Source organism: Benincasa hispida, chromosome 9 (assembly GCF_027475165.1).
Source record: "Benincasa hispida cultivar pf3 chromosome 9, pf3_genome.v1.1, whole genome shotgun sequence".
Lineage (NCBI taxonomy): Eukaryota > Viridiplantae > Streptophyta > Magnoliopsida > Cucurbitales > Cucurbitaceae > Benincasa > Benincasa hispida.
In genome coordinates, this window is record NC_143486.1 from 47,739,280 (window position 1) to 47,760,615 (window position 21,336).

At 36.4% G+C, this 21,336-nt stretch overlaps 1 protein-coding gene and 1 pseudogene across 11 annotated transcripts in view; one reads left to right on the forward strand and one right to left on the reverse strand.

The window, feature by feature from the left end:
- The window catches only part of LOC120086318 (uncharacterized), a 53,013-nt gene extending 37,390 nt beyond the window's left edge, over positions 1-15,623 (reverse strand). Inside the window, exons 1-6 of one of the 11 annotated variants that reach the window (XM_090317996.1) lie at positions 15,399-15,623; positions 15,072-15,292; positions 11,216-11,434; positions 10,929-10,959; positions 10,597-10,781; positions 2,432-2,591 (exon numbers count right to left, since the gene is read on the reverse strand). In XM_090317996.1, coding sequence (XP_090174122.1) covers positions 2,432-2,591; positions 10,597-10,781; positions 10,929-10,959; positions 11,216-11,434; positions 15,072-15,173 — 697 coding nt within the window. In that variant the 5' untranslated portion in view covers positions 15,174-15,292; positions 15,399-15,623. Of the gene's footprint in view, positions 1-2,431; positions 2,592-10,596; positions 10,782-10,878; positions 10,960-11,215; positions 11,452-15,071 lie in introns of those variants that run through there. The other 10 variants (XM_090318002.1, XM_090317998.1, XM_039042899.2 and 7 more) reach the window with 10 other exon arrangements.
- On the forward strand, positions 4,846-6,555 carry LOC150033868 (uncharacterized; annotated as a pseudogene).
- Positions 15,624-21,336: the final 5,713 nt, after the last annotated feature.

The following is a 21,336-nucleotide window of genomic DNA, read 5'->3' on the forward strand; positions in this document are numbered from 1 at the left end:
GAAACATGTCGATCATCCTCCACTTGATGCTACCATTTGTTGTTGGAATGATGAGGGTATTGATGGTGAAAGAAACTTAAGTTTCAGATGATCAATGGTTATCCAATCTGAATTAGCACATAATTTTTGAGAAATTTATGTGCCATAAACATAGAGTAGGGCTTTGTCATCATAGAGGGGGTTAATAGTGTAGGGAGATGATAGATATGTTTGGAGAGAATTCTCGGATGGCTGGCCATGAGTCACTGTGTGCAAACCATTGGACAACCACCATAGCTTTCCAATCAAATTATGGATGAAGGAGGGCTGGAGAGGAACTATAACTGCCCTGTTTTGGTGGGAGAGTGTCATTATTTGATGTTGAAGGGTGGGTGCTTCTTGTTTGAACGGTTGCTTTATATGTTTGTGTAGTAGTGTTGATTGTTGCATTGTTCAGTAAACTAGGTTTCACAGGATAATCAAAAACCAATGAAAAGAAAGAAAACTAGCCTCTTTTGTTCTCCATAGAACAGGGATGAGGATATTGGAGCGGCGGCCAGATTGTTCTAATAAGGTAATCTCTGCAAAATAGCCATATTTGTTACCGTGTTTTTCAAGCCAAAGAGTATCACCATCGTCATTCAACTTCTTGAAGAATTTGTGGTTGCAGGGGTCTTTGAAAAGTGAGTTGAAAGAGGAAGTTGACTATTCATGAGACTTCCATGAGACAAAAATTGAGTGAATGTTGGATTGGCTTTGTTCAAAGAGCTTGAAGTGTTTTCCATTAATCGATGTAGTTGGTGATAGAGAGAAAATTTTCCGGTCAATATGGATTGACCCGACAATGGTGGAAAAGGGAGTGATCGGTAACGGTCGTGGCATGGTGGTCGGGGCTAGATAGAGAGGGAAGAGGGGAGAGGAGAGAGGAGAGAGCATTTTTTTTTCCTTCAATCTCTCCTGACTTTCTTTAAAATTATAAATACAATCATATTACTCTTCTTTTTTTTTTTTTTTTTTTGAAAAGGAAAAGAAATCTTTTCATTGAAAAAATGAAAAGGGACAAGCTCAAAAAAACACCAACCTTTAAGAGATGAGAGAAATTGAGAAAAATATAAGAAGACAATGCTAGTGAGATACAATGAAGAGAAAACAACGAAAAGCAAACTCTTAAAACCTAAGAAACCAACTCCAGAAAAGAAATCCAAAGATAGAGAACACATAAACTTTAAAGCCAAAGCCAACGGAAGACTATTGAGCTGACTAGAAAAGAAGTTCTTTAAGACCAAAAGTGAGAGGACCAAGCCACAAAGCAAACCAACTTCTAAATTGTCGCTTCCACTCCTGCAACTATTAGGAAAAAGGACGCAACTTCTTAAGGGAAAAACATAATACACATCTAATATCACAAAAATATAAAGAAAATTTAAAATCCAACCATTTACCCTTCGCAACAATAACAATTGTGATGGTTTAATATTAGTAATAGTAAATATTAGCTGTAAACATTTAAATTAGTTTTGTTCACTAATGATTTTTTATGTTCTTTTTATCATTCTTATTTCTTTTCTTGCATTCGGTCTTCTTAAGAAGGCTATGTATTTCTTACTTTCCAATTATTGGAATACATAACAATTTTATTCCTTTATATTAAGATAGCATAAGAGTAGGAGATTCTATGTTCAAATCCTAATGATCTTTTTCCAAACTAATAATTTTGTTCCTTCTAAATTAGGGTTTTCAGCTTTGATAGCATGTTGAAAATAATACTTCATGTCTTATTTTCTTTGAGAAGAAAGAGGTTTCCTAAATAAAATAAACCCCCAATACGAATAAGGAAAATACAAACTCAACAAATATAATATAATAAATACAAAGAATATATTGAACATAAAAAAGGAAATAATCATATGTGCCATTAATATTGTTGATCATTTGTAGCATCGTATGCCTTACATGTCTCTTTCTCCATCTTGGTGTCATATGTGCCATGAACATGTTGAATCGTCAGTTCATCTATTTTTTCACTGTTCTTTTGCCACTGGCATTTGGAACCTTCTCTTGCCTCATTTTGGTTGGCATTTCACTTGCTCTCATGATATTTCTGATGCTTTGGCCTCGGTGTTAGTGGGACATCCTTTTGGTGGAACCAAGAAGATCATTTGGTTGGCTTTTATCCGTGCTTTCCTTTAGTGCTTATGGGGTAAAAGGAACAAACGACTTTTTCATGCTACATGTTCTTCTTCTGTTTGGTTTTTTGAGTTCGTTTATCTACTGCTTTTTCTTGGTGTAAATTACAGCACTCTTTCACTCATTTTAGTTTATCTTTTTTAGTCAATAATTGACAATCTCTATTGTAATTCTTCGGGGTCTTCCCCTTATTCATATTAATAGAGTTTCTTTTACCAAAAAAAATAATAAAAAAGTAAATAATCAACGTGTGTCGAGAAAGAACCTGGCAAGGAGCAAATTTTGGCCCCATCATCAGTGAACTCAGCTTTTCTCTTGATGCGATCCCACACAAAATTTCCAAGCATATCCAAAATATCCGTGACTAGAACAAAAAGTGTGGGATAAAATTGCAAAACAGACGTATCCTTCAGAAGCTTGGCAACCTAAAACATCAACAACCTAGCTTTCAGATAACCAATCTGAATCTAAGATTCTAAGGAGAGAACTTTTAACTTCATATGCAATTCAAACTCTAAAACTGTCCTACTTAAGGGTACAGTTGTACAACAAGGTTGTGTTTTGTAATTCAAACTTAGTATAAGAAAAGGATTATACTTCCCACTCCTAGTCTCCAACTAACATAAATAATGGAAAATGTAGTGTCACAAAAACCGACTGGACTAAACCATTAAGATGATAAGAGACAAACTTTTGATTAATATGATGAATAGTACAAAAAACCCAGAGAGATCGGGCTCACAAAAATTAAGCTTAGCAACTTGAAAATGTAGCAACTAAGCTTTTCAAGCATCATTAAACGGGAAAAAGATCATATTCTGAATCAAATTGATTGGGTAGGGGTGAGCAAAAAAATCTGAAAATTCGAGCCAACCAACTTCAAATATCACCAGCCCCTCTTAGCCATTAAAGCCAGAAATGATTTAATATAGATCTTCAGTTCCGAGACCTCCAAACAAAGCATACTTTTAGAGACCAACACCCATGCTGCCGAATGGTGATTTTAACTCCTTAAAGGCTTCCGAGAGAACAAAAAAAAGATTTTTTTAAAGGTCTAAAACACCTTAGCTGGCAACAAGGATGAAGATTTGAATAAACAGGGAAATTTGACAATCCATCGGAAAGAATATCCTCTTATTTCTCTTTTAAATCACACTACCCAGTTTTTCTTCTATTTTTCATCAACTATTCTCTCCAAACCATGCCCCTGCTCACAATTAAATTATTTCTTTAATTTAAAATCTAGTTTCCTCTAAGAATTCTCCAATCCTTTTTTTTAAATGAAACGAAACTTTTCATTGACACAATATTAAAGATACTAATACTCAAAGTTACAATAACCCAGGAAAGGGGAAACAGTAAAACAAAGAATAAACAAAATGAAATAAAAAAGACAAACAATACTGAATTAAAATGATAAGATAAAAAGCATTCCAATTGAGATGAGATCCTGAATAGAGAAATAAGTAAAGCACTAGGATTGGAAACACCAAGAAGAAGCTTTAAGACAAGCAGAACCAAAACAATCACTCTATGGAAACAAAGTACATTGAAAGCACCTCTAAATCGTTTCAGACCAAATATTGGCTAAAATGGTTTTTCACTACAATAGGCCATAAAATCTTTGACGCCAACGAGCAACTGGAGAATATTTTCCTTAAAAATGTTGGAAACAACCCACTCATCTGATAAATAAAGGCTAAAAATGGAAGGTATGGAGGAAAGATGTGATGCAATGCAATGATCATGACAAAAATCTATTTTGATCTCACCTCCAAGCTTGAAAATAACTAAAGAATCTGTTAGGAACCAAGGTAGTATGGGATGCCTTTGTCCCACATTGGTTAGAATGGGATGACCAATGTAGTACTTAAGTGGCTTAGCTCTCCCACCCCAATAACTGACTTCTAGGGCATGGTTCTCCAAGGTGCTTAAGTACCTAACAATGGTATCAAAGTCAGTTGTTGACGTTTCGGAGTGGAACCAATGGAAGATTCTGACCGGGTGTGGCCGAGTGAAATACCGTCAGAGTAGTCGCTCGGACGTCGCCTTTCCGGGAATGGGGTAATATTAAGAACCAAGGTAGTAGGGAATGCCTTTGTCCCACATTGGTTAGAATGGGATGACCAATGTGGTACTTAAGTGGCTTGACTCTCCCACCCCAATAGCTGGCTTTTGGGGTGTGGTTCTCCAAGGTGCTTAAGTACCTAACATAATCCACTAGCTACAAAAGGTTTGCGAAAACTTCAATGAAATTTACTTATAATGAGAATCCTCTTTGACGAACACCAATAGATACAACTTATTTTCATCCCATGTAATAAAAAACTACCTCAATCTTTTTGGAATAAGAAGTCAAACAATTCTTACTCAAACGCTCTATAGATGAGAAGAGATGGACCGTTGCTGAACAAAATTTTCGGCCTAAGATTCTTCCTCTTTTTGACTCAACCTTTAATAACCAATCAATATTAGTTGAATCTTCAGCTATCACCATAGCTTCATGTAAAGCACTTAATAAAAACTGTCATTTGTTGATTATTTTCTTTATTGTGAAATTTTATATTGTATTTATTGCATTATATTTGCTGTGATTATTTTTTTCTTGTTTGTAATTGGGTACTTCTTCTATTTAAGAAACCCTTTCCTCCCAAGAAAAATAAGACAGAAAATTATATTTTTCTACTTGATACCGGAGCTGCAAAGTGTTTTTTTTACCTTAAAAACCCTAACTTTCTGAAAAACCTATTTTTTGTCACTGCCGCTTCGCCGCCGGACATCGCGCCCTCTACTACCAGTTGATCGCCCTGTCGCCGGATGCCACATCTCAGCCGCGCAGTTCGTCTCAGCCAGTTTTTTGTCGCGATTTTTGGGGTTTGTCACTTGTTCGCAGGTAGTCATCACGGTTTATCCTTCCGGTCATTCAACGCCGCCTGTCGCCACTGTCTACCACTGCCATTGAGCCATTGTTTGGTGTGTGTTTTCCAGATTTTTCCAGCCCTGTTCAGCCTCTGTCTGGTGTATTTTTCTTTTCAGATCTACTGGTTTTTTTTTTGTCTTTGCTTCTTTAGCAATACGTCAGACACTCGGGCACCTATCGCTAAAGTTTTCAACAATCGTATCCATCCAACCAATCCTCCTATCCAAATAACTACCATTCGACTTAATGGGGATAATTTTCTTCGTTGGTCCCAAAGTGTTCGGATGTATATTCGTGGACAAGGGAAGATTGGTTACATCACGAGAGAAAAAACTATTCCTAGTCCTGATGACCCTTCATTCACCGGATGGGACGCTGAAAACTCCATGGTTATGACTTGGCTTGTCAATTCCATAGTTGAAGACATTGGTTGTAACTACATGTGTTACACTACTGCTAAGGAATTATGGGATAGTGTAACTCAGATGTATTCTGATTTGGGCAACCAGTCACAAGTGTTTGAGTTAAACTTGAAATTGGGTGATATACGGCAAGGAACTAACTCAGTTACATAATACTTTCAGTCTTTAAAAGGATTTGGCAAGACCTTGACCTCTTTGATACGGATGAGTGGAAGTCTACAAAGGACCAAAAGCATATAGGAAAACTGTTGAAGATGGCCGTATTTACAAATTCCTTGTCAGCCTCAATAATGAGTTTGATGAAGTTAGAGGTAGGATACTTGGAAAAACTATTCTTCCAACTATTAATGATGTTTTTTCTGAAGTTCGTAGGGAAGAAAGTCAAAAGAATGTTATGATTTGCAAAAAACCTATTGATTCAGTTGAATGCTCTGCATTGGTGACTGAAAATACTGCAATGAAGGCTTCTGATCAATCCAACAAGCCACATGAAAAGCCTCGTGTCTGGTGTGACCACTGCAATAAACCTCGACATACACGTGAAACTTGTTGGAAACTTCATGGAAAACCTACAAATTGAAAAAATTCTAAGCAAGGTGAGCGAAATTCCCATCAGCATACCACTAGTGCTAATGTTGTTGACTCTAGCCCGTTTAATAAAGAGTAAATTGATCAAATTCTGAAGCTGCTAAAGAACAATTCATCATCTGGTAATCCTAGTGTTTCCTTGGCACAATCAGGTACTTGTCCTCAAGCTCTCTCTCGCCTTAATTCATCTCCATGGATTATAGATTCTGGAGCCTCTGATCATATGACTAATTCCTCCTGTTTATTTGAATCATATTCTCTTGTGTATTGCAATGAAAAAATTGCATTGCCAATGGTAGCATCACCTCTATTGCAGGAAAATGAACAATTCCTTTGACTACAAAACTTATATTACGTTCTGTCCTTCATGTTCCAAAATTAGCCTGCAACTTGTTGTCTGTCAGTAAAATCTCTAAGAATGCTAACTGTCATGTTATATTTTGTGAAACTCCTTGTATCTTTCAGGATCAAGACTCGGGGGACGATTGGACGTGCTAAGATGATTGATGGTCTCTATTACTTTGATGGTTTCTGCTAGTCATAAAAAAGTTCAAGGCTTGAGTAGTGTCTGTTCTCCTTCTATTAAAGAAACTATAATGCTTTGGCATTGTAGATTAGGACATCCAAATTTCTTTTATTTAAAGGAGTTGATTGTTCAGTTTTTCAATGTGAAAGTTGTATTTTTGCCAAACATCATCGATCCACCTATTTGCCTAAACCGTATAAGGTTTCATCACCTTTTTCCTTAATTCATACTGATGTTTGGGGTCCGTCTAAAGTCTTAACTCATAGTGGTAAGCGTTGGTTTGTTACTTTTATAGATGACCACACTCGTCTAACTTGGCTTTATTTGTTAACAAAAAAGTCAGAGGCAAAAGAGGTTTTTGTTCGGTTTTATAATATGATAGAAACTCAATTTCAAACTAAAATTTGAATTCTTCACTCTGATAACGACACTAAATATTTTAATGCACAATTAACCAATTTTTTGTAAGATAAGGATATTTTTCATCAAGCTACGTGTCGTGACACGCCTCAACAGAATTGCATTCCTGAGCAAAAGAACAGACACTTACTTGAAGTTGCTTGTGCCTTTATGTTCTCTATGAATGTTCCAAAACATTTGTAGGGCGATGCCGTTCTCACAGCTACATATCTGATCGATTGAATGTCGTCTAAGGTTTTGAATTTTAAGACTCCTTTGAATCACTTCAATGAGTTTTTTTCCTAATAATCGTTTGTTTTCTTATTTACCAATTAAATTGTTTGGGTGTACTGCTTATGTCCATACTTCTCCTCTTTCTCAAACTAAGTTTGATCCTCAAGCCATTAAATGCATTTTTATAGGTTTTCTCTCATAAGAAAGCTTACAAATGTTTTGATCCTTTAACCAAAAAGTATTTTGAGAGTGTGGATGTGTCTTTTTTAGAAAATCAACCTTTTTTTGGCCCAAATTCTCTTCAGGTGGAGATATCTAACCTTGAAGATAATTTTTGGGACACTTCATCTCTCCCAAACATCAGTGGTCCTGAAATTATGAGTTTCTAGTCCTTCAATGCCAAGTATGGAGAGTTCTTCAGGGGGAGAAACGCTACAAAATGACTTTACTAGTCGAAATCCTGAACTTCAAGTTTATACTAGAAGAAACTTGACTCAAAGAGTCCAAGATCAGACAGTTGAATTATCACAAGACCGATCAAATATTACGATAAATGATCCTGAAGATCCAAGTATTAGACACTCTACTCTATTTCTCCTAGTTCTTCATCTCCTTCTAATTCTTTACCTGATGTCTCTGATCTTGATATTCCAATTGCCCATAGGAAAGGTATTCGTAAATGCACCAAATATCCTATTGAAAACTATCTTTCTTATCATAGATTATTTGATTCTCATAAAGCCTTCACATCGAAAATAACAAACCTTTTTGTTCCAAGGAATATACAGGAAGCCCTAAATGATTTGAACTGGAAATTAACAATGATGGAAGAGATTAATGCGCTGAAACAAAGTTGCACATGGGATATAGTCGAACTACCCAAAGATAAGAAAACAGTGGGATGTAGTGAATGGGTGTTCACTGTAAAATGTAAAGTTGATGGTAATATTGAAAGGTACAAGACAAAATTGGTTGCCAAGAGGTTCACTCAGACCTATGGTATTGATTATCAAGAAACATTTGCTCCAGTAGCTAAAATTAATTCTATTAGAATCCTGTTGTCTGTTGCAGTTAATTTTGATTGGCCTCTTTATCAACTTGATGTCAAGAATATCTTTCTCAATGGAGATCTTGAAGAAGAGGTTTTTATGGACTTGCCACCAGGTTTTGAAGTGGATCCCAAGATTAACAAAGTGTGCAAGTTAAAGAAATCATTATACGGGCTTAAACAATCTCCTAAAGCATGGTTTGAATGGTTTGGAAAGGCAGTCACAAGCTATGGATTCAATCAAAGTCAAGTTGATCATACTATGTTCTATAAACATACTGGAAGTGGTAAGTTGGTTGTTTTGATAGTGTATATTGATGATATCATTCTTACAGGTAATGATGAGACAGGACTGAATATCTTGAAGAAAAACCTTGCTAATGATTTTCAAATCAAGGACCTGGGAACCTTAAAGTATTTCCTAGGCATGGAGTTTGCTAGGTCTAAAAGTGGTATTCTTATCTACCAGAGGAAGTATATTCTTGACCTACTGAATGAGACAAGTTTACTTGGTTGCAAGATAGCAGAAACTCCTATTGAGCAAAATATAAAATTGGTAGCTGCAACTGAAAAGGAAGTAAAAGGAAAGGAAAAATACCAGAGACTTGTGGGGAGACTCATATACCTCTTTCACACACGTCCTGACATTGCTTTCGCAGTTAGTGTGTGGTAAGTCAATTCATACATGCTCCTGGGTCAGTTCACTTTGAAGCAGTTTATAGAATCTTGAGATATTTGAAAGGTACTCCAGGAAAAGGTATATTATTCACGAAGCATGAACACCTGAATGTTGAGGTTTACACTGATGTTGATTGGACAGGTAGTGCGACTGACAGAAGATCTACTTCGGGTTATTGCTCTTTTGTTTGAGGAAATCTGGTTACTTGGCAAAGTAAAAAACTAAGTGTGGTTGCAAGAAATAGTGCTAAAGCAGAATTTAGGACATTAACCCATGGTATTTGTGAGGGCATATGGATAAGAAGACTATTGAAAGAATTAAATTTCTCTCAGACAATGCCCATACGCGTTTACTGTGACAATAAATCAGCAATTTCCATTGCCCACAATCCAGTCCTTCATTATAGGACAAAACCAGTATAGGACAAAACATATTGAAGTTGATAAACACTTCATAAAGGAGAAGATTGATGCAGGAATAATATGCATTCCCTTTCTTCCGACGGCAGAGCAAATTGCAGATGTGTTAACTAAAGGTCTTCCAAGGTGGCAATTCAACAAGTTGATTGACAAGCTGGCCATGAATGATATCTTCAAACTAGCTTGAGGGGGAGTGATGACTATTTCCTTTATTGTGAAATGTTATATTGTATTTATTGTATTATATTCGCTGTGATTATTCTTTCCTTATTTGTAATTGAGTACTTTTTCTATTTAAGAAATTATTTCCTCCTAAGAGAAATAAGACAGAAAATTATATTTTTCTACTCCCTTATTAATGAAAACAACATTAATTGATTCAACTTCCACTATCTGCCCTTCATGCAAAAGACTCAATTAAATTTGAAGAGACATGCTTAAGATCATTAGTAAATGACTCTCTCCACGAATTCTCCAATCCAAATCCCAAACAAATTTCCAAATTTATACCTCAAAGAACAGAGGCCTATTGAAGTACCAAAGAGAAAGGGTAAACCAATATAATCATCTCACTGTAGGTAAATGCGACTTCCTTATTTTGAGTGGGAGGCAATGGCCAGTTGGAGAATCCCATCCCCCCCCCCCCCCCCCCCCCCGGTATATATTATATTTTTTTTCTTTATTTTAGTTAGAAGATGGAAATAAAACAAATATTATATACATTTATTTCATCAATCTTAATTAAGAAATACTTTAAATCCTTTTTGAAACCTCACAATTAATTAATTAATTAATTAACCTAATATTCATATTGAAGTGATGCTTTTCTCCCTCTCTCTACCTTTTAGCCCACAGAAATAAAATTTTAGGATGTAAATTGTAACAACCTTAGTAGCTTAGGAATGAGCTTTGCAAATTACATTTAATACAAAATTTTTATCAATGAAAAATTGTGTACCCTTTCAAAAAAAATTACATCTACTAGAAAAATTAACAAATTTAACAAGAAAAGTGCCACTGCAATGATAATGTTTAAGGATGTGATTGATCAAATTAAAATACAAGAAATACATTGCAACTGATATAAAGTTTTGGGAGGATAATTAATTTGCACAGAAAATTAAAACAGATGCATGAAAATCACGACATATTATGAAATGAACACAAAAGTAGTATGCCTTTAGGCAAGACTTACCTTCACAGATATCTTCAAAGATGTCACACGATCACTTGCATTCCAAGCACGAACTAAGTCATCTTTGAATTCACGCAAGCGATTAATATAATCTTGTCGATTGATGACCTTGACTTCATTTTCTGTAATGTTTTGAGGATCTTCAAGTTCTTCCAAATGCATGCCAGTTGAAGTTCTCTCATATGCTGCTACCACAAGCCATACAACGTGTAAGTGTAACCTGAAAAAATATGACCTGCTCTAGCAAATGTCACTTTATGCCACTGATTGTATCATACTGACCAATGAAATGAAAGGTGGCTAAAATAAAATAACAGAAATAGATGCCATACTTTTCCCAACTTTTATTATTGCATTGGACACCTATAATCAAGGGGAAAAGATCAATATTATTACCTACTATGAAATAAATCAAAATTAAAATGGAAAATTTATAATAATGTCATGCTAAATTTGGAACAATTTGATGGCTAGGGGATCAGAATAAGCTATATAGAAACATCCATCATTACATATAAAGAGCTTAATTTCCCATAAACTGAAGAAAATATCATAAGTTTTTATAGCTTGAATATTGAAAAGTTTAAAATAAGTAAAACTGGACGTGAAAAGTTCTTACTGAAGTAACAGAGACCAGTTTAGAGACAGGAAACCTCTGTGTCATGAATCTTGTGAAAGAGGACCATTCCTTTTCTGCAGGTAGAAAAGCAGATTCAGAAGGCACTCCTATAGTAGGAGAATTTTCTATATCTTCCAGATAGGAGCCTGAAACTGTTGCATTATCATCTGCTCTAAGTGGATCATCATATCTGAGAATTCGATCATCAGCAATGTGGGCCTAGAATAAGATATTAACTGAACTGTTTCAGCACTTTAAGAGTTAAGCAATTGAAATTTTAAAATAGAATGAAACAATTGTTGTTGCCCCAAGAAAACATATTTTGTTTCATTGAAAGCAAAAAAAATAATTAGAAAAAGTAAAAACTGGAGGACAAAGTAATTGTTTTTTTAAACAGAAACAAAAATTTCATTACAAACATTGGAAACAAACACAACTAATGAAGAACATAGGCCAAAAAGAAGAAAACCTTCAACTACGAAACATATAAAACTTAGAGAGAGAGTCCCATAAGAAACTAAGAGGCTAACCGAACCAAAACTAACCAGGCCAAACAAAGAGAAACATCAAACCACTGGAGAAATAGTAATTACCAGCTAAACTTGCAAAGAATTTCGTAGAACATATCACCAATTGTGATACTATAAATGAAAAGTGAATTCCTTAAATAGTGTTTCACCTAGAAGTCCAACTAAAGGTTAATACAGCGGATGATCTACAGTAGGGCCACGGGGATCTACTTTAGAATAAATTTTATTTGTATTGGAGAATTAACTAAGATGATCAAATATGTTGTACGACTCGGAGGCAAGAACGCCCCCAGGCACCCGTGTGCCTGAGTTTGAATCTTTGTACAAACAATTTTCCTTTTTTGTAAGTACACATAACCCCTTGCCGCCAAGCAGCAACCGCCATTTGCACCTGAATTTAAATCTTTGTAAAAACATATTTTCATTCCTTTTTTCTTATGCACATAACCCCATTGTTAACCCTATTTTTTTCTTCTTCTTTTCTTTAAATACTTCTTTTTATTTTTATAATTTTTTTAATAAAACATCATTATTTTTATTGATTCAAGATTATATAGAAAACTAATTTTTTCATCTGACAAAAAAAAAAATTAGACCATTGTTTTCTATAAATTTAAAGAGTAAACCACGTCCCCTTTAAAGAATTCCAAGTGTATAAAACAAAAATCATAATTATACATGTGCACGTGTGTAAGTGTGTGTGCGGGCGTGCACATTTGTGTGTGTGCGCACATTATGAAGAAATAATGAAAGGAAGACAAGAGCAAACAAAAAGAGCACCCAAAAAAATCCAGCAAAAAAACAAAGGGCAAGGAAGGAAGTATGGAGAGCCCAAAAGAACTACAAAAAGGGGCTTCAACCCAACAAGATCACAGTTATAAAGAGCCTAATAGTTGACGCCCATGACAAGACATTAAGCCTAGCCCCTCCACACTTCCTTCCTTGATCTCTCTGCCTCCCTAAAAACCTTGTTATTCCACTCAATCCCAATGCTCTGAAATAAAATAAAATAAAATTTAAAATAAATAAATAAAAATAAAAAACACCCTGCTATTTTAAGCCTTTCTCACAAAAAGGCAAACTCAAGAGCACTTCAACAATCTTAGAGACGCAATATGTCCTCCACACCAAGTGTAGGCAAAAAGAACTTAACCATCTATTTTAGATTGACGACACAAATTGGCAATCCCACATAAAGTAGTGAAGGTCCTCCTTGGTGTCTGCAAAGGGTGCACCATTTTGGACACAAAACATAGAAATAATTATGCTAAATTTGATCCATGGTGTTAAACCTATCATGCAAAACCTACAAAAAAAATTTAACCTTCTTTGGAATTTTATGTTTCAAGATTACAGTAAAAGTGGAAGTAACCTATGCAGGAGAAGGGACAAACAATATGCGTAAAAAGGAACGAGTAGAGAAGCCTCTCAAAGAATCCAGAGACCAAAATCTGAAGTCCCACCTACCAGGAAACACGTGTTGGTCTTGCAAAAGGGCTGCCCCTACAGCAGCTGCCTCTTTGTCGAAAAGGGGATGACCAAAGCTCAAGGAGATCAAAGAAGAAGGATCTAAAGGAAAAGGCAGAATCGATGCCATCGAATGTAACTTCATCTAATAAAGGTGATATAAATAAGGAAATAACTCACACAAGGGTTTGTCACCAAATCGACAATCTTCCTACGAATACTTTTGAGCCTTCCCCCACGAGGCATCTGATAAACAGAGAGAATAAGGGGTTTCAGATTTGTTTCACCCAGGGTATTTTGCACCAGTTGAGCTCTATTAGTTCTCCCAAACAAGATGACTTGGATGAAGACTGGATAGCAAGTGTTAATAGTGAAGAACCAGATTTTAATTTGATGGAAAAGTATGTTGAAGAAACTCTAATTGAGAATTATGGGGATGAGCTCAATGTTTTGTTTCAAGTTTCAGCTGTTAGGGAGTCTAGGATAAAAGCCCAAGTAAGGTCCTCTCAACTTTCTTCATCTCAAGTCCCTTCCAAATTTTCTTCTCTAATTGAAGCCTGTGGTTTACAGCTCAGCTCTGTAAAGTCCCTACTCATCATTCTCCTTTGGTTAGTTGATTGTTTAATATACAGATTAAAGTTTATTCTATGGTTCTTTGTGGAATCCTATGGAGAGTCGGGGATTTCTAGTTTTCGAGGGTTTTTGTTTCATGCCATTGCTGGAAGATCTCAAAAGAGGCTACTCTTTAATAGTTAATGGTCGAAATTCAAGTTTTCATCCTTGTTGCCAGCTAAGGTGTTTTAGACCTTTAAAGAATCTTGCTTTTGTTCTCTCAGAAGGATTTAAGGAGTTAAAATTGTTCACTCGGCAACATGGGTGTTGGTCTGTAAAAGTATGTTTTGTTTGGAGGTCTCTGAACTGAAGACCTATATTAAATCAGTTCTGGCTTTATTGGCTAGGGGCTGGTATGCTTGAAGAGGAATCTCTTTGTCATGGAGTTATCCATCACATCCATGGCAGTGATTTGTTCTCTATGGCTCATCTCCAGTTCTGAGATTTTGTTAAAAGAAGACTTGGGCTACTTGGCTTTTCTACTTTTGGAAGCCCATTTGCCCTTTCAAGCCTCAGTCTCTAGTGTTATCATCTATTGCGGTTAAACATTTCTCTCAGAACTTTTGATATGAAAGGATTCAACAAGATTTTCAAATCTATGCCTTCTCAAAACCGTTGTGAATTAGCTCGGTTTATGGCTTCTTCATGATGTTCGTTTTCTAAATTATTTGCAAGCTTTTATTTTTCATGTTTAAGTTTTATGTTCACTTGCTTTAGTTCTGATTTGTAATTTTATTTTCCTATGGTTGCTTGTATTTTGAGCATTAGACTCTTTTCATTTCATCAATTTTGTTTTCTTTCAAAAAAAACAGAGAGAATAAGGGAAGACCAAATGTGATATCTTTCCAGAGGTTCTTACCAGGACCCTTGGAACCATTTTTTAAAGAGAGTGGGCCAGATACTCGCAATAATTTTGAGTTCTCTTACAGCCTCGTTATTGTACGGTGTAACCAATTCTCTTATACTATTAGTTTGTTCTTATGACAGCAACAACTGATACATGGGTTTTCCTTCTCCATTTGCCCACTAGTTGTTTCCACGAAATATCATGATGCATAAAATCCTATTCCCAACTCCCTCCCCAAAACGCTCACACACCAATTATATGTTACTTAGCTTCTAAATCAGTGAGAACCGCCAAAACTTCCACATACATCATTTGAAGATAATTTCAAGCTGACTTCCTTTAACAGCCGGCTGAATAAAATTCAATAACAGAGAACCTAAACAAATTCCAATATCCGTACCTGCTGAGACGATTGAACAGACAGAGGATGAATTTCTGCACGATCACGATGAAGCAGAAACAGCTTTGCTTCGGCACTGTAATCCCTGGGTCTGAACTCCATTCAAGACTTGATATTCCAACTTCCCCCCACGCAACGGAGATCGTACATTCGATCCGAAGCAGACGCTCCAAAATATTAATGGGTCGAAATTGTTACTCCGTGTCGAGTTCTACTAAGTACTGTTATCAAACCGAGTAAATTTAACAATTAGCCAGTTTTTGTTGAGGAAACCTATTCTGAGGTGCATTTATGTTTTATGACCCATCTCACAAATTTATGATAAACCTTTGCTTACGCCAGGAAAAATTTATAGACTTCACATTCATATTGCAATCGAAATGCACTCTCCAGTTCAACGATTTTTCCAAAGTCCTAATCCGATTTTAGAATAAGAACACGATGACTATTTTCCACAGTTTTTACATCCAACATCAGATCACGGTAGGGAGCCAAGCCCAGCCTGATGCTTTCTCCAAAGCCCTAACCCGATTTTAGAATATGAATCAAATTAAAGAGTTCTGAAAGTGTTCTAATTTATATATCTTACAGCGAGCACTCCCAAATTGTTGCAAGTGAAAAGTTGCGATAAAGACCAACTGTCCAACCCAACAAGTCCGAAATTTGGACATGGTTTCATGGCCTAGTGCAACACCAACTTTTTTGTTTCACACCTTTTCCATTTAGCATCATTTGCGTTAGGGAGGTCCAATATCACACCCCCTCCCAGAACCCCCTTCTATTCTAGGAGACAATGTGAAGACGACAGCTACCAACCCTCTTATGGCAACCACTGTCTAATCTCCATTTTCATCACCTGTATGAACAGTCTCATGCACCTGATAAATATAACTTACATTCTTTCCATAACTCACACACTATTACTGAAATATGAACACGTGTGCAGAGTTGTAAATCTATAACAACTCGTTTACATTCACCCAAAATAGTAGGTCTCACTGGTACTCTCCTTAGTCCCTAACATGTACATGTTGACCAAAAGTAATGACAGGACCATTAAACCACCTAAGCTTGTGTTCTTCTTCTTTCTTCTTCAAACTTGCGCCTGGGTGGCAAACTAGCAAAGCGACTATCCTCTATGGAGTTGATCGCTACCTAGGGAATGGGAAAACATCAAAAAGAGTGAGCTACTAATCCAGTGAGTGACTATTTTAAAACATATTTACTCAACATTAAGTAAACGTCAACTTCCACAAAACTCCAAGGTTCTAAACATTCATACTCAATACTATCAAATAAATAAAATATTTAAACCCTGAAGACCTCAAACAAAAATTATTATCACATAACCTTAGTTGAGGAGATCCCTTTTGCTTAATCATATAACGTCAAAGTCCTTAGTTGGTGTGGAGTAATCTCAACACAACCAACGCCGATTAATACCTATGTGTGTTGAGGTTGATGCCCTAAAGTCTCGTGTCCTGTAGTTTGTAAACAGTTTGTACAAATGCTTGTGTTGTATAATATATGATATTTACTTCACATCTTGCATTTTTCTCATGTGCTCGTTTTATTTGCTTTGCCACAAACCAATAAACATAAAATCTATGGTTATCCGTATGTGACTCAAGCATGTATGTGGTGACATACAAGTGGATCATGTCTTAAGTGATAACCAAAATGGTTTGTAGTATATGGATATAGGAGGGAAACCTTATCATGGTAACGCTACGGACGCAGCCCGCTTTATGGAATGGTCACAAATGTTGTGACTTGTCACAGATGGTCTATTCCTGATCATTCGTGTTGGGGATATTCGAGCAGGGGCATCCTACACAAATAGTTTGTATAAGACCTGACCACGAAGTGTTAACGTCTCGTTATATAACACCGTTCATGACAAATACTTCACTTCACTAGGATGACCATAGGTAACATGACCTCAATCCTGAGTGAGTTGGGAACTCATGCCATTGAGGGAAATCCTTTGATTTGTATGGTTGTGAGTGGCTAGGTCGCTAATTCAAACCTACCATTTTGGGAATTCGTCTGATTTAGGAGTTGGGAACTCAGCTACACAAAATAGAATTCACTCCTTCCCCGAGGCAGGGGTAAGTAGATAGATAGCTCTCTTAAGGGCTGATTCCAGGACTTGAACGATGTGGTGCCATATCACACCCTCTCCCAGATTACTCTTTTATGCAGGAAAAGTACATTACCGTGGTAGTTACTAGCCCCTACTGCCCACAACCACCACCAAGTCTTTTAATCTAATACCAACCTGTTACAAACACTAATAATTTACACATACAACAAACCTCCCAAAAGGGATTCTACAAAACTTTATAGACATATGCATACAACCACAACATTACTTTTACAGGAAACAAAAAGGAAACATCCCAGAAAGCCCAATCATTCCTAAAGAAGCCCTAGTCCATTTTACAAAACATGTGTACATAAACAGATTATCAACCTAAATCTTCTTAATAAGCCGAGACTTTTGGTGGCAAGCAGCAGCAGGATCAACCTTGAGGAACCTGAAAAAAGAGAATACAAAAATTTGGTGAGCTAATAGCCCAGTGAGTGACTATAGAATCATAAAGCAACAAACATAGCAATACTATGAACATGTAAACACACGAATGAGTAAACTCAATAATTGTCCCTAAATATAGCTTTAGACCATTCTCAGAACGTCATTAAATGTTATTATTCCCTAATTGAGAACGAGCCTAAACGCTCTAGCTCCCAATGTTTACAACCAGCCAAAAGACCCATACCTCAGTCCCCCATTCATAACTGCCTACGTGAACGTGGCCACTCTAAATACTATCATATTTTAGATATTTTCGCTCAGATACCTTCTCAAATTTGTCCTTCAGTATCGAGCTTCTATAATACCTTCTCATATGTCCTTCAGTATCAAATTGGCCGGACACCTTCTCAGAAGTCCTTCGGTATCAAATTGGCCAGGTACCTTCTCAAGTGTCCTTCGGTACCTAATTGGTTGGATACCTTCTCAAAAGTCCTTCGGTATCAAATGTGTATTCTGTAACACACATTAAGTTCCATAGCCTAGTATAACACAAGAGCTATTCCATTGCCACTCATTTACACAAGAATTCATTCTCCCGTAACCTTCCTTTAAAAAGCATATATCAAAATGAGAACATAGCTTTTGTAAAGGTTACACAACATACCTTGGCTCGTGCTACACACATACAAACCGGGAGACATGCATTAAGTTATTCTTCCATAATTTGTTGCTTGAGGAAGTGTAAATACATCATTAATGTCACCGTGCTTTACTTGATCAGATATGCGTGAATATTAAAAACTTAGAGTTTACTTAGTCACTCACAGTTCGTCACGCACCTACTGGTTTATACGCTTCCCCTAGCTCCTTTTGGCCTGAAAAGATATAGCTCTTGATTAAAACTACTTAGAATTCCTAGCTTATCTCAAATAAATTATTTATTAAAAGAACTTTCATCAACACAAACAGCTTCATTGGCGAGATCCCTACAAATGACACTAGCGAGATCCCCACAAGCGACACTGGTGAAATCTTATGGAGCGACACCAACAATACCCTTTAGAGCGACACCATCGATACCCTCTAAAGCGATACCAGCACACCAGCGATACCCTCTAGAGCGACACCGGCGATACCCTCTAGAGCGATACCAAGCTTTTCTTGTGAAATTCTTAGCGATTTTAACCTCAATTCCTAACGAGATTTCCCCCAAGAGCGATACTCACCTTACAAAGTCTCACTATAATTCTCCACGTTGAACTGCTTGTTTGTTCTTCACAAGCAGCTGTCTGCTTATGCCCAATTCCCTAGTACAACTTCAAAAATTCATAACTCCAAATCCAGAGCTCTTTTCAAGAAACTTCCTTCTATAAACTTGTTTAGATTTGAGTTAGCTTTCTTACCTTAAAATTTCAGCCCAAACTTCTTTGTAGTTTGGCTTGGAACTTCCGAGCTTCACCACATATCCAGATTAATCTGTGGTTCTGCCTCTTTTACAAATTCTTCTCCTTCATGCTTCTTCTCTTGCAATCGTTCTCCAACACCTCGAAAACTAGATTCTCCCAGCTTTCAAATGCACCGAATTTACTAGATTTCCTCTTATCAATTGTCGAAACCATGCCTTTGAAGTTTCTCTTCCCTTTTAATCTCTCTGCCGCTTCCTGAATTCAAGGAATAAATTGCCACGTCATCCCCTCCTAGTGCCTCCAGGAAGATAATGATTGAGATCCTTCATTTAAGATATTTCCTTCCCTTTCTTCAAAATCTCTATAAATAACATATTTATTGATGGAATACGAGACATACGCAGCGGAATTGGGACCTAATTACACTTTAATTACTTCTAAATTAAAGGAAAATAGCATGCAATTGAAGGAAAAAGCAGTGAATTAAAAGTGTAGGATACTACCTTTGAAGCTCCCGAAAACCGCTTTTCCTCGTTGAATCTCGATCCGAACTCTTTCGAACTACCACTAGAGTTGACCTACTATTCTCTGGACTCAGAACCGAGATGTGGGACCAGGTGGATGAAGAAAACCGAGAGAGAGAAAAGAGATGGAAAATAAGATGGAATTTGGGTAGGTTTGGGTTTTTCTTTTTTTCTTTTTTCTTTTTTGAAAGTTGTGATTTTTTCAGCCCAAATATGAAAATCAATTTTCAAAATTGCAAAAACTCTTTTCATTCAAAATGAAAGCCCAATTTATAGAAAAATCCATGCAACAATTGCATGAACTAAATGTATAAAAAAACAACACCTATATTCCACTATCTTAGTGGCCTTAATGTCTCCACTATAAGCCAACACCTAGCCCACTATTTTGCTAGTGGAATTATCCAAAAAAAAGTTTGGATTTTCTCACTAACTATAGTCAAAGGGCAAAATAGTCATTTGGTCAAAGTAAAACTTTGACCAAAAAGTCAACATTTTGACTTTTTATGATTTTTTCCGTGTTGACTAATTTTGACCTCCCGAGCATGAATCCGCATTTATTTTATCGAAATTCAAATCAAATTTGAATATAAGGTCGGTCAAAGTTTGATTTTTTAAAGTCAAAAGTCAACTCTTCGACTTTTTACATCTTTGATCATTTCCACCATTTTCGAGTTTTCGAATATGAACATGTTCATATTCTTGATATTTAAATCACATTTAAATATTAAAGCTGTATCTCTAAGCTGAAAAACCCGACCACTCTATCATATATGCTTGTCGGTTTCTCTCTCTCTACATAATTTGAACAATTCGAATTATTCTATCATACTGTTCTAAGTTTATTCCATATGAGCTAGTAGGGGAACCTAATGGACCTATAGATCATGGGCTCCAACGATCCGAGATTAGCTAGCTAAACTCTTTAGACGGAGCTAATCAACATTCATTAACTAACGGGTCATTCCACTAAAGTCTCGTAGTTGCACTCCCCTCACTATAGATATATTTGTGTCCATTTGATATAACCATGATTAATAAGTTAATCCTTCACAAGTTGTTCGTAATCTCAGCTGGGTCATAAAAACCGTTTTACCCCCAATACTACATCTTGTTCCTTAAGTTCCACTGATCCTCTAATGAACAATTGGTTTAAGGTCTAACCTATAAACTGAATCCCTCTCGGGCCAAGGAGAGGGTGGGGCTCCTTGTTCAAGACCTGGATTCAGTACTAAAGGGAACAACCTATCTACTGTCCCTGTAACGGGTAGGAGTGAATTCCGTCTTGCACCCTATGTTCCCAGCTATCCACCCGATCTTACCCCTGAAATGGGAGGCTTATTGGGCCAGCGATATTGAGCTGCCCTCACCGATGCAGATCTAAGGATAATTATGAGTGAACAGGAGTTCATGGTTAGCTCAGGATTAAGATTAAGTTACCTAGATCATCAATTAACGAAATAGTCAGTTTTATACATAAACGGTATTTAGAACGTAAAAAGTGACTATTTCATGGTTCAGTCTTATGTAAACTCTTTACATAGGATGCCCCCACTCATATATCTCTATATGAAAGATTCAGGATCACATCGTTTGTACTAATTACAAAGTGGGCCGCATCCATAGTGTCCCCAGAATAAGGCACCCAACCTTATTCATATACTATAGACCATTTTGGCTATATATTTGAACTTGATTCACCTTTATGTCACTACATAAAATTCAAACTACATTAAATAGCCTCAGGACCTTAGTTTATTGGATTCAAGATTACAATTTCAATAACAAATTTATTG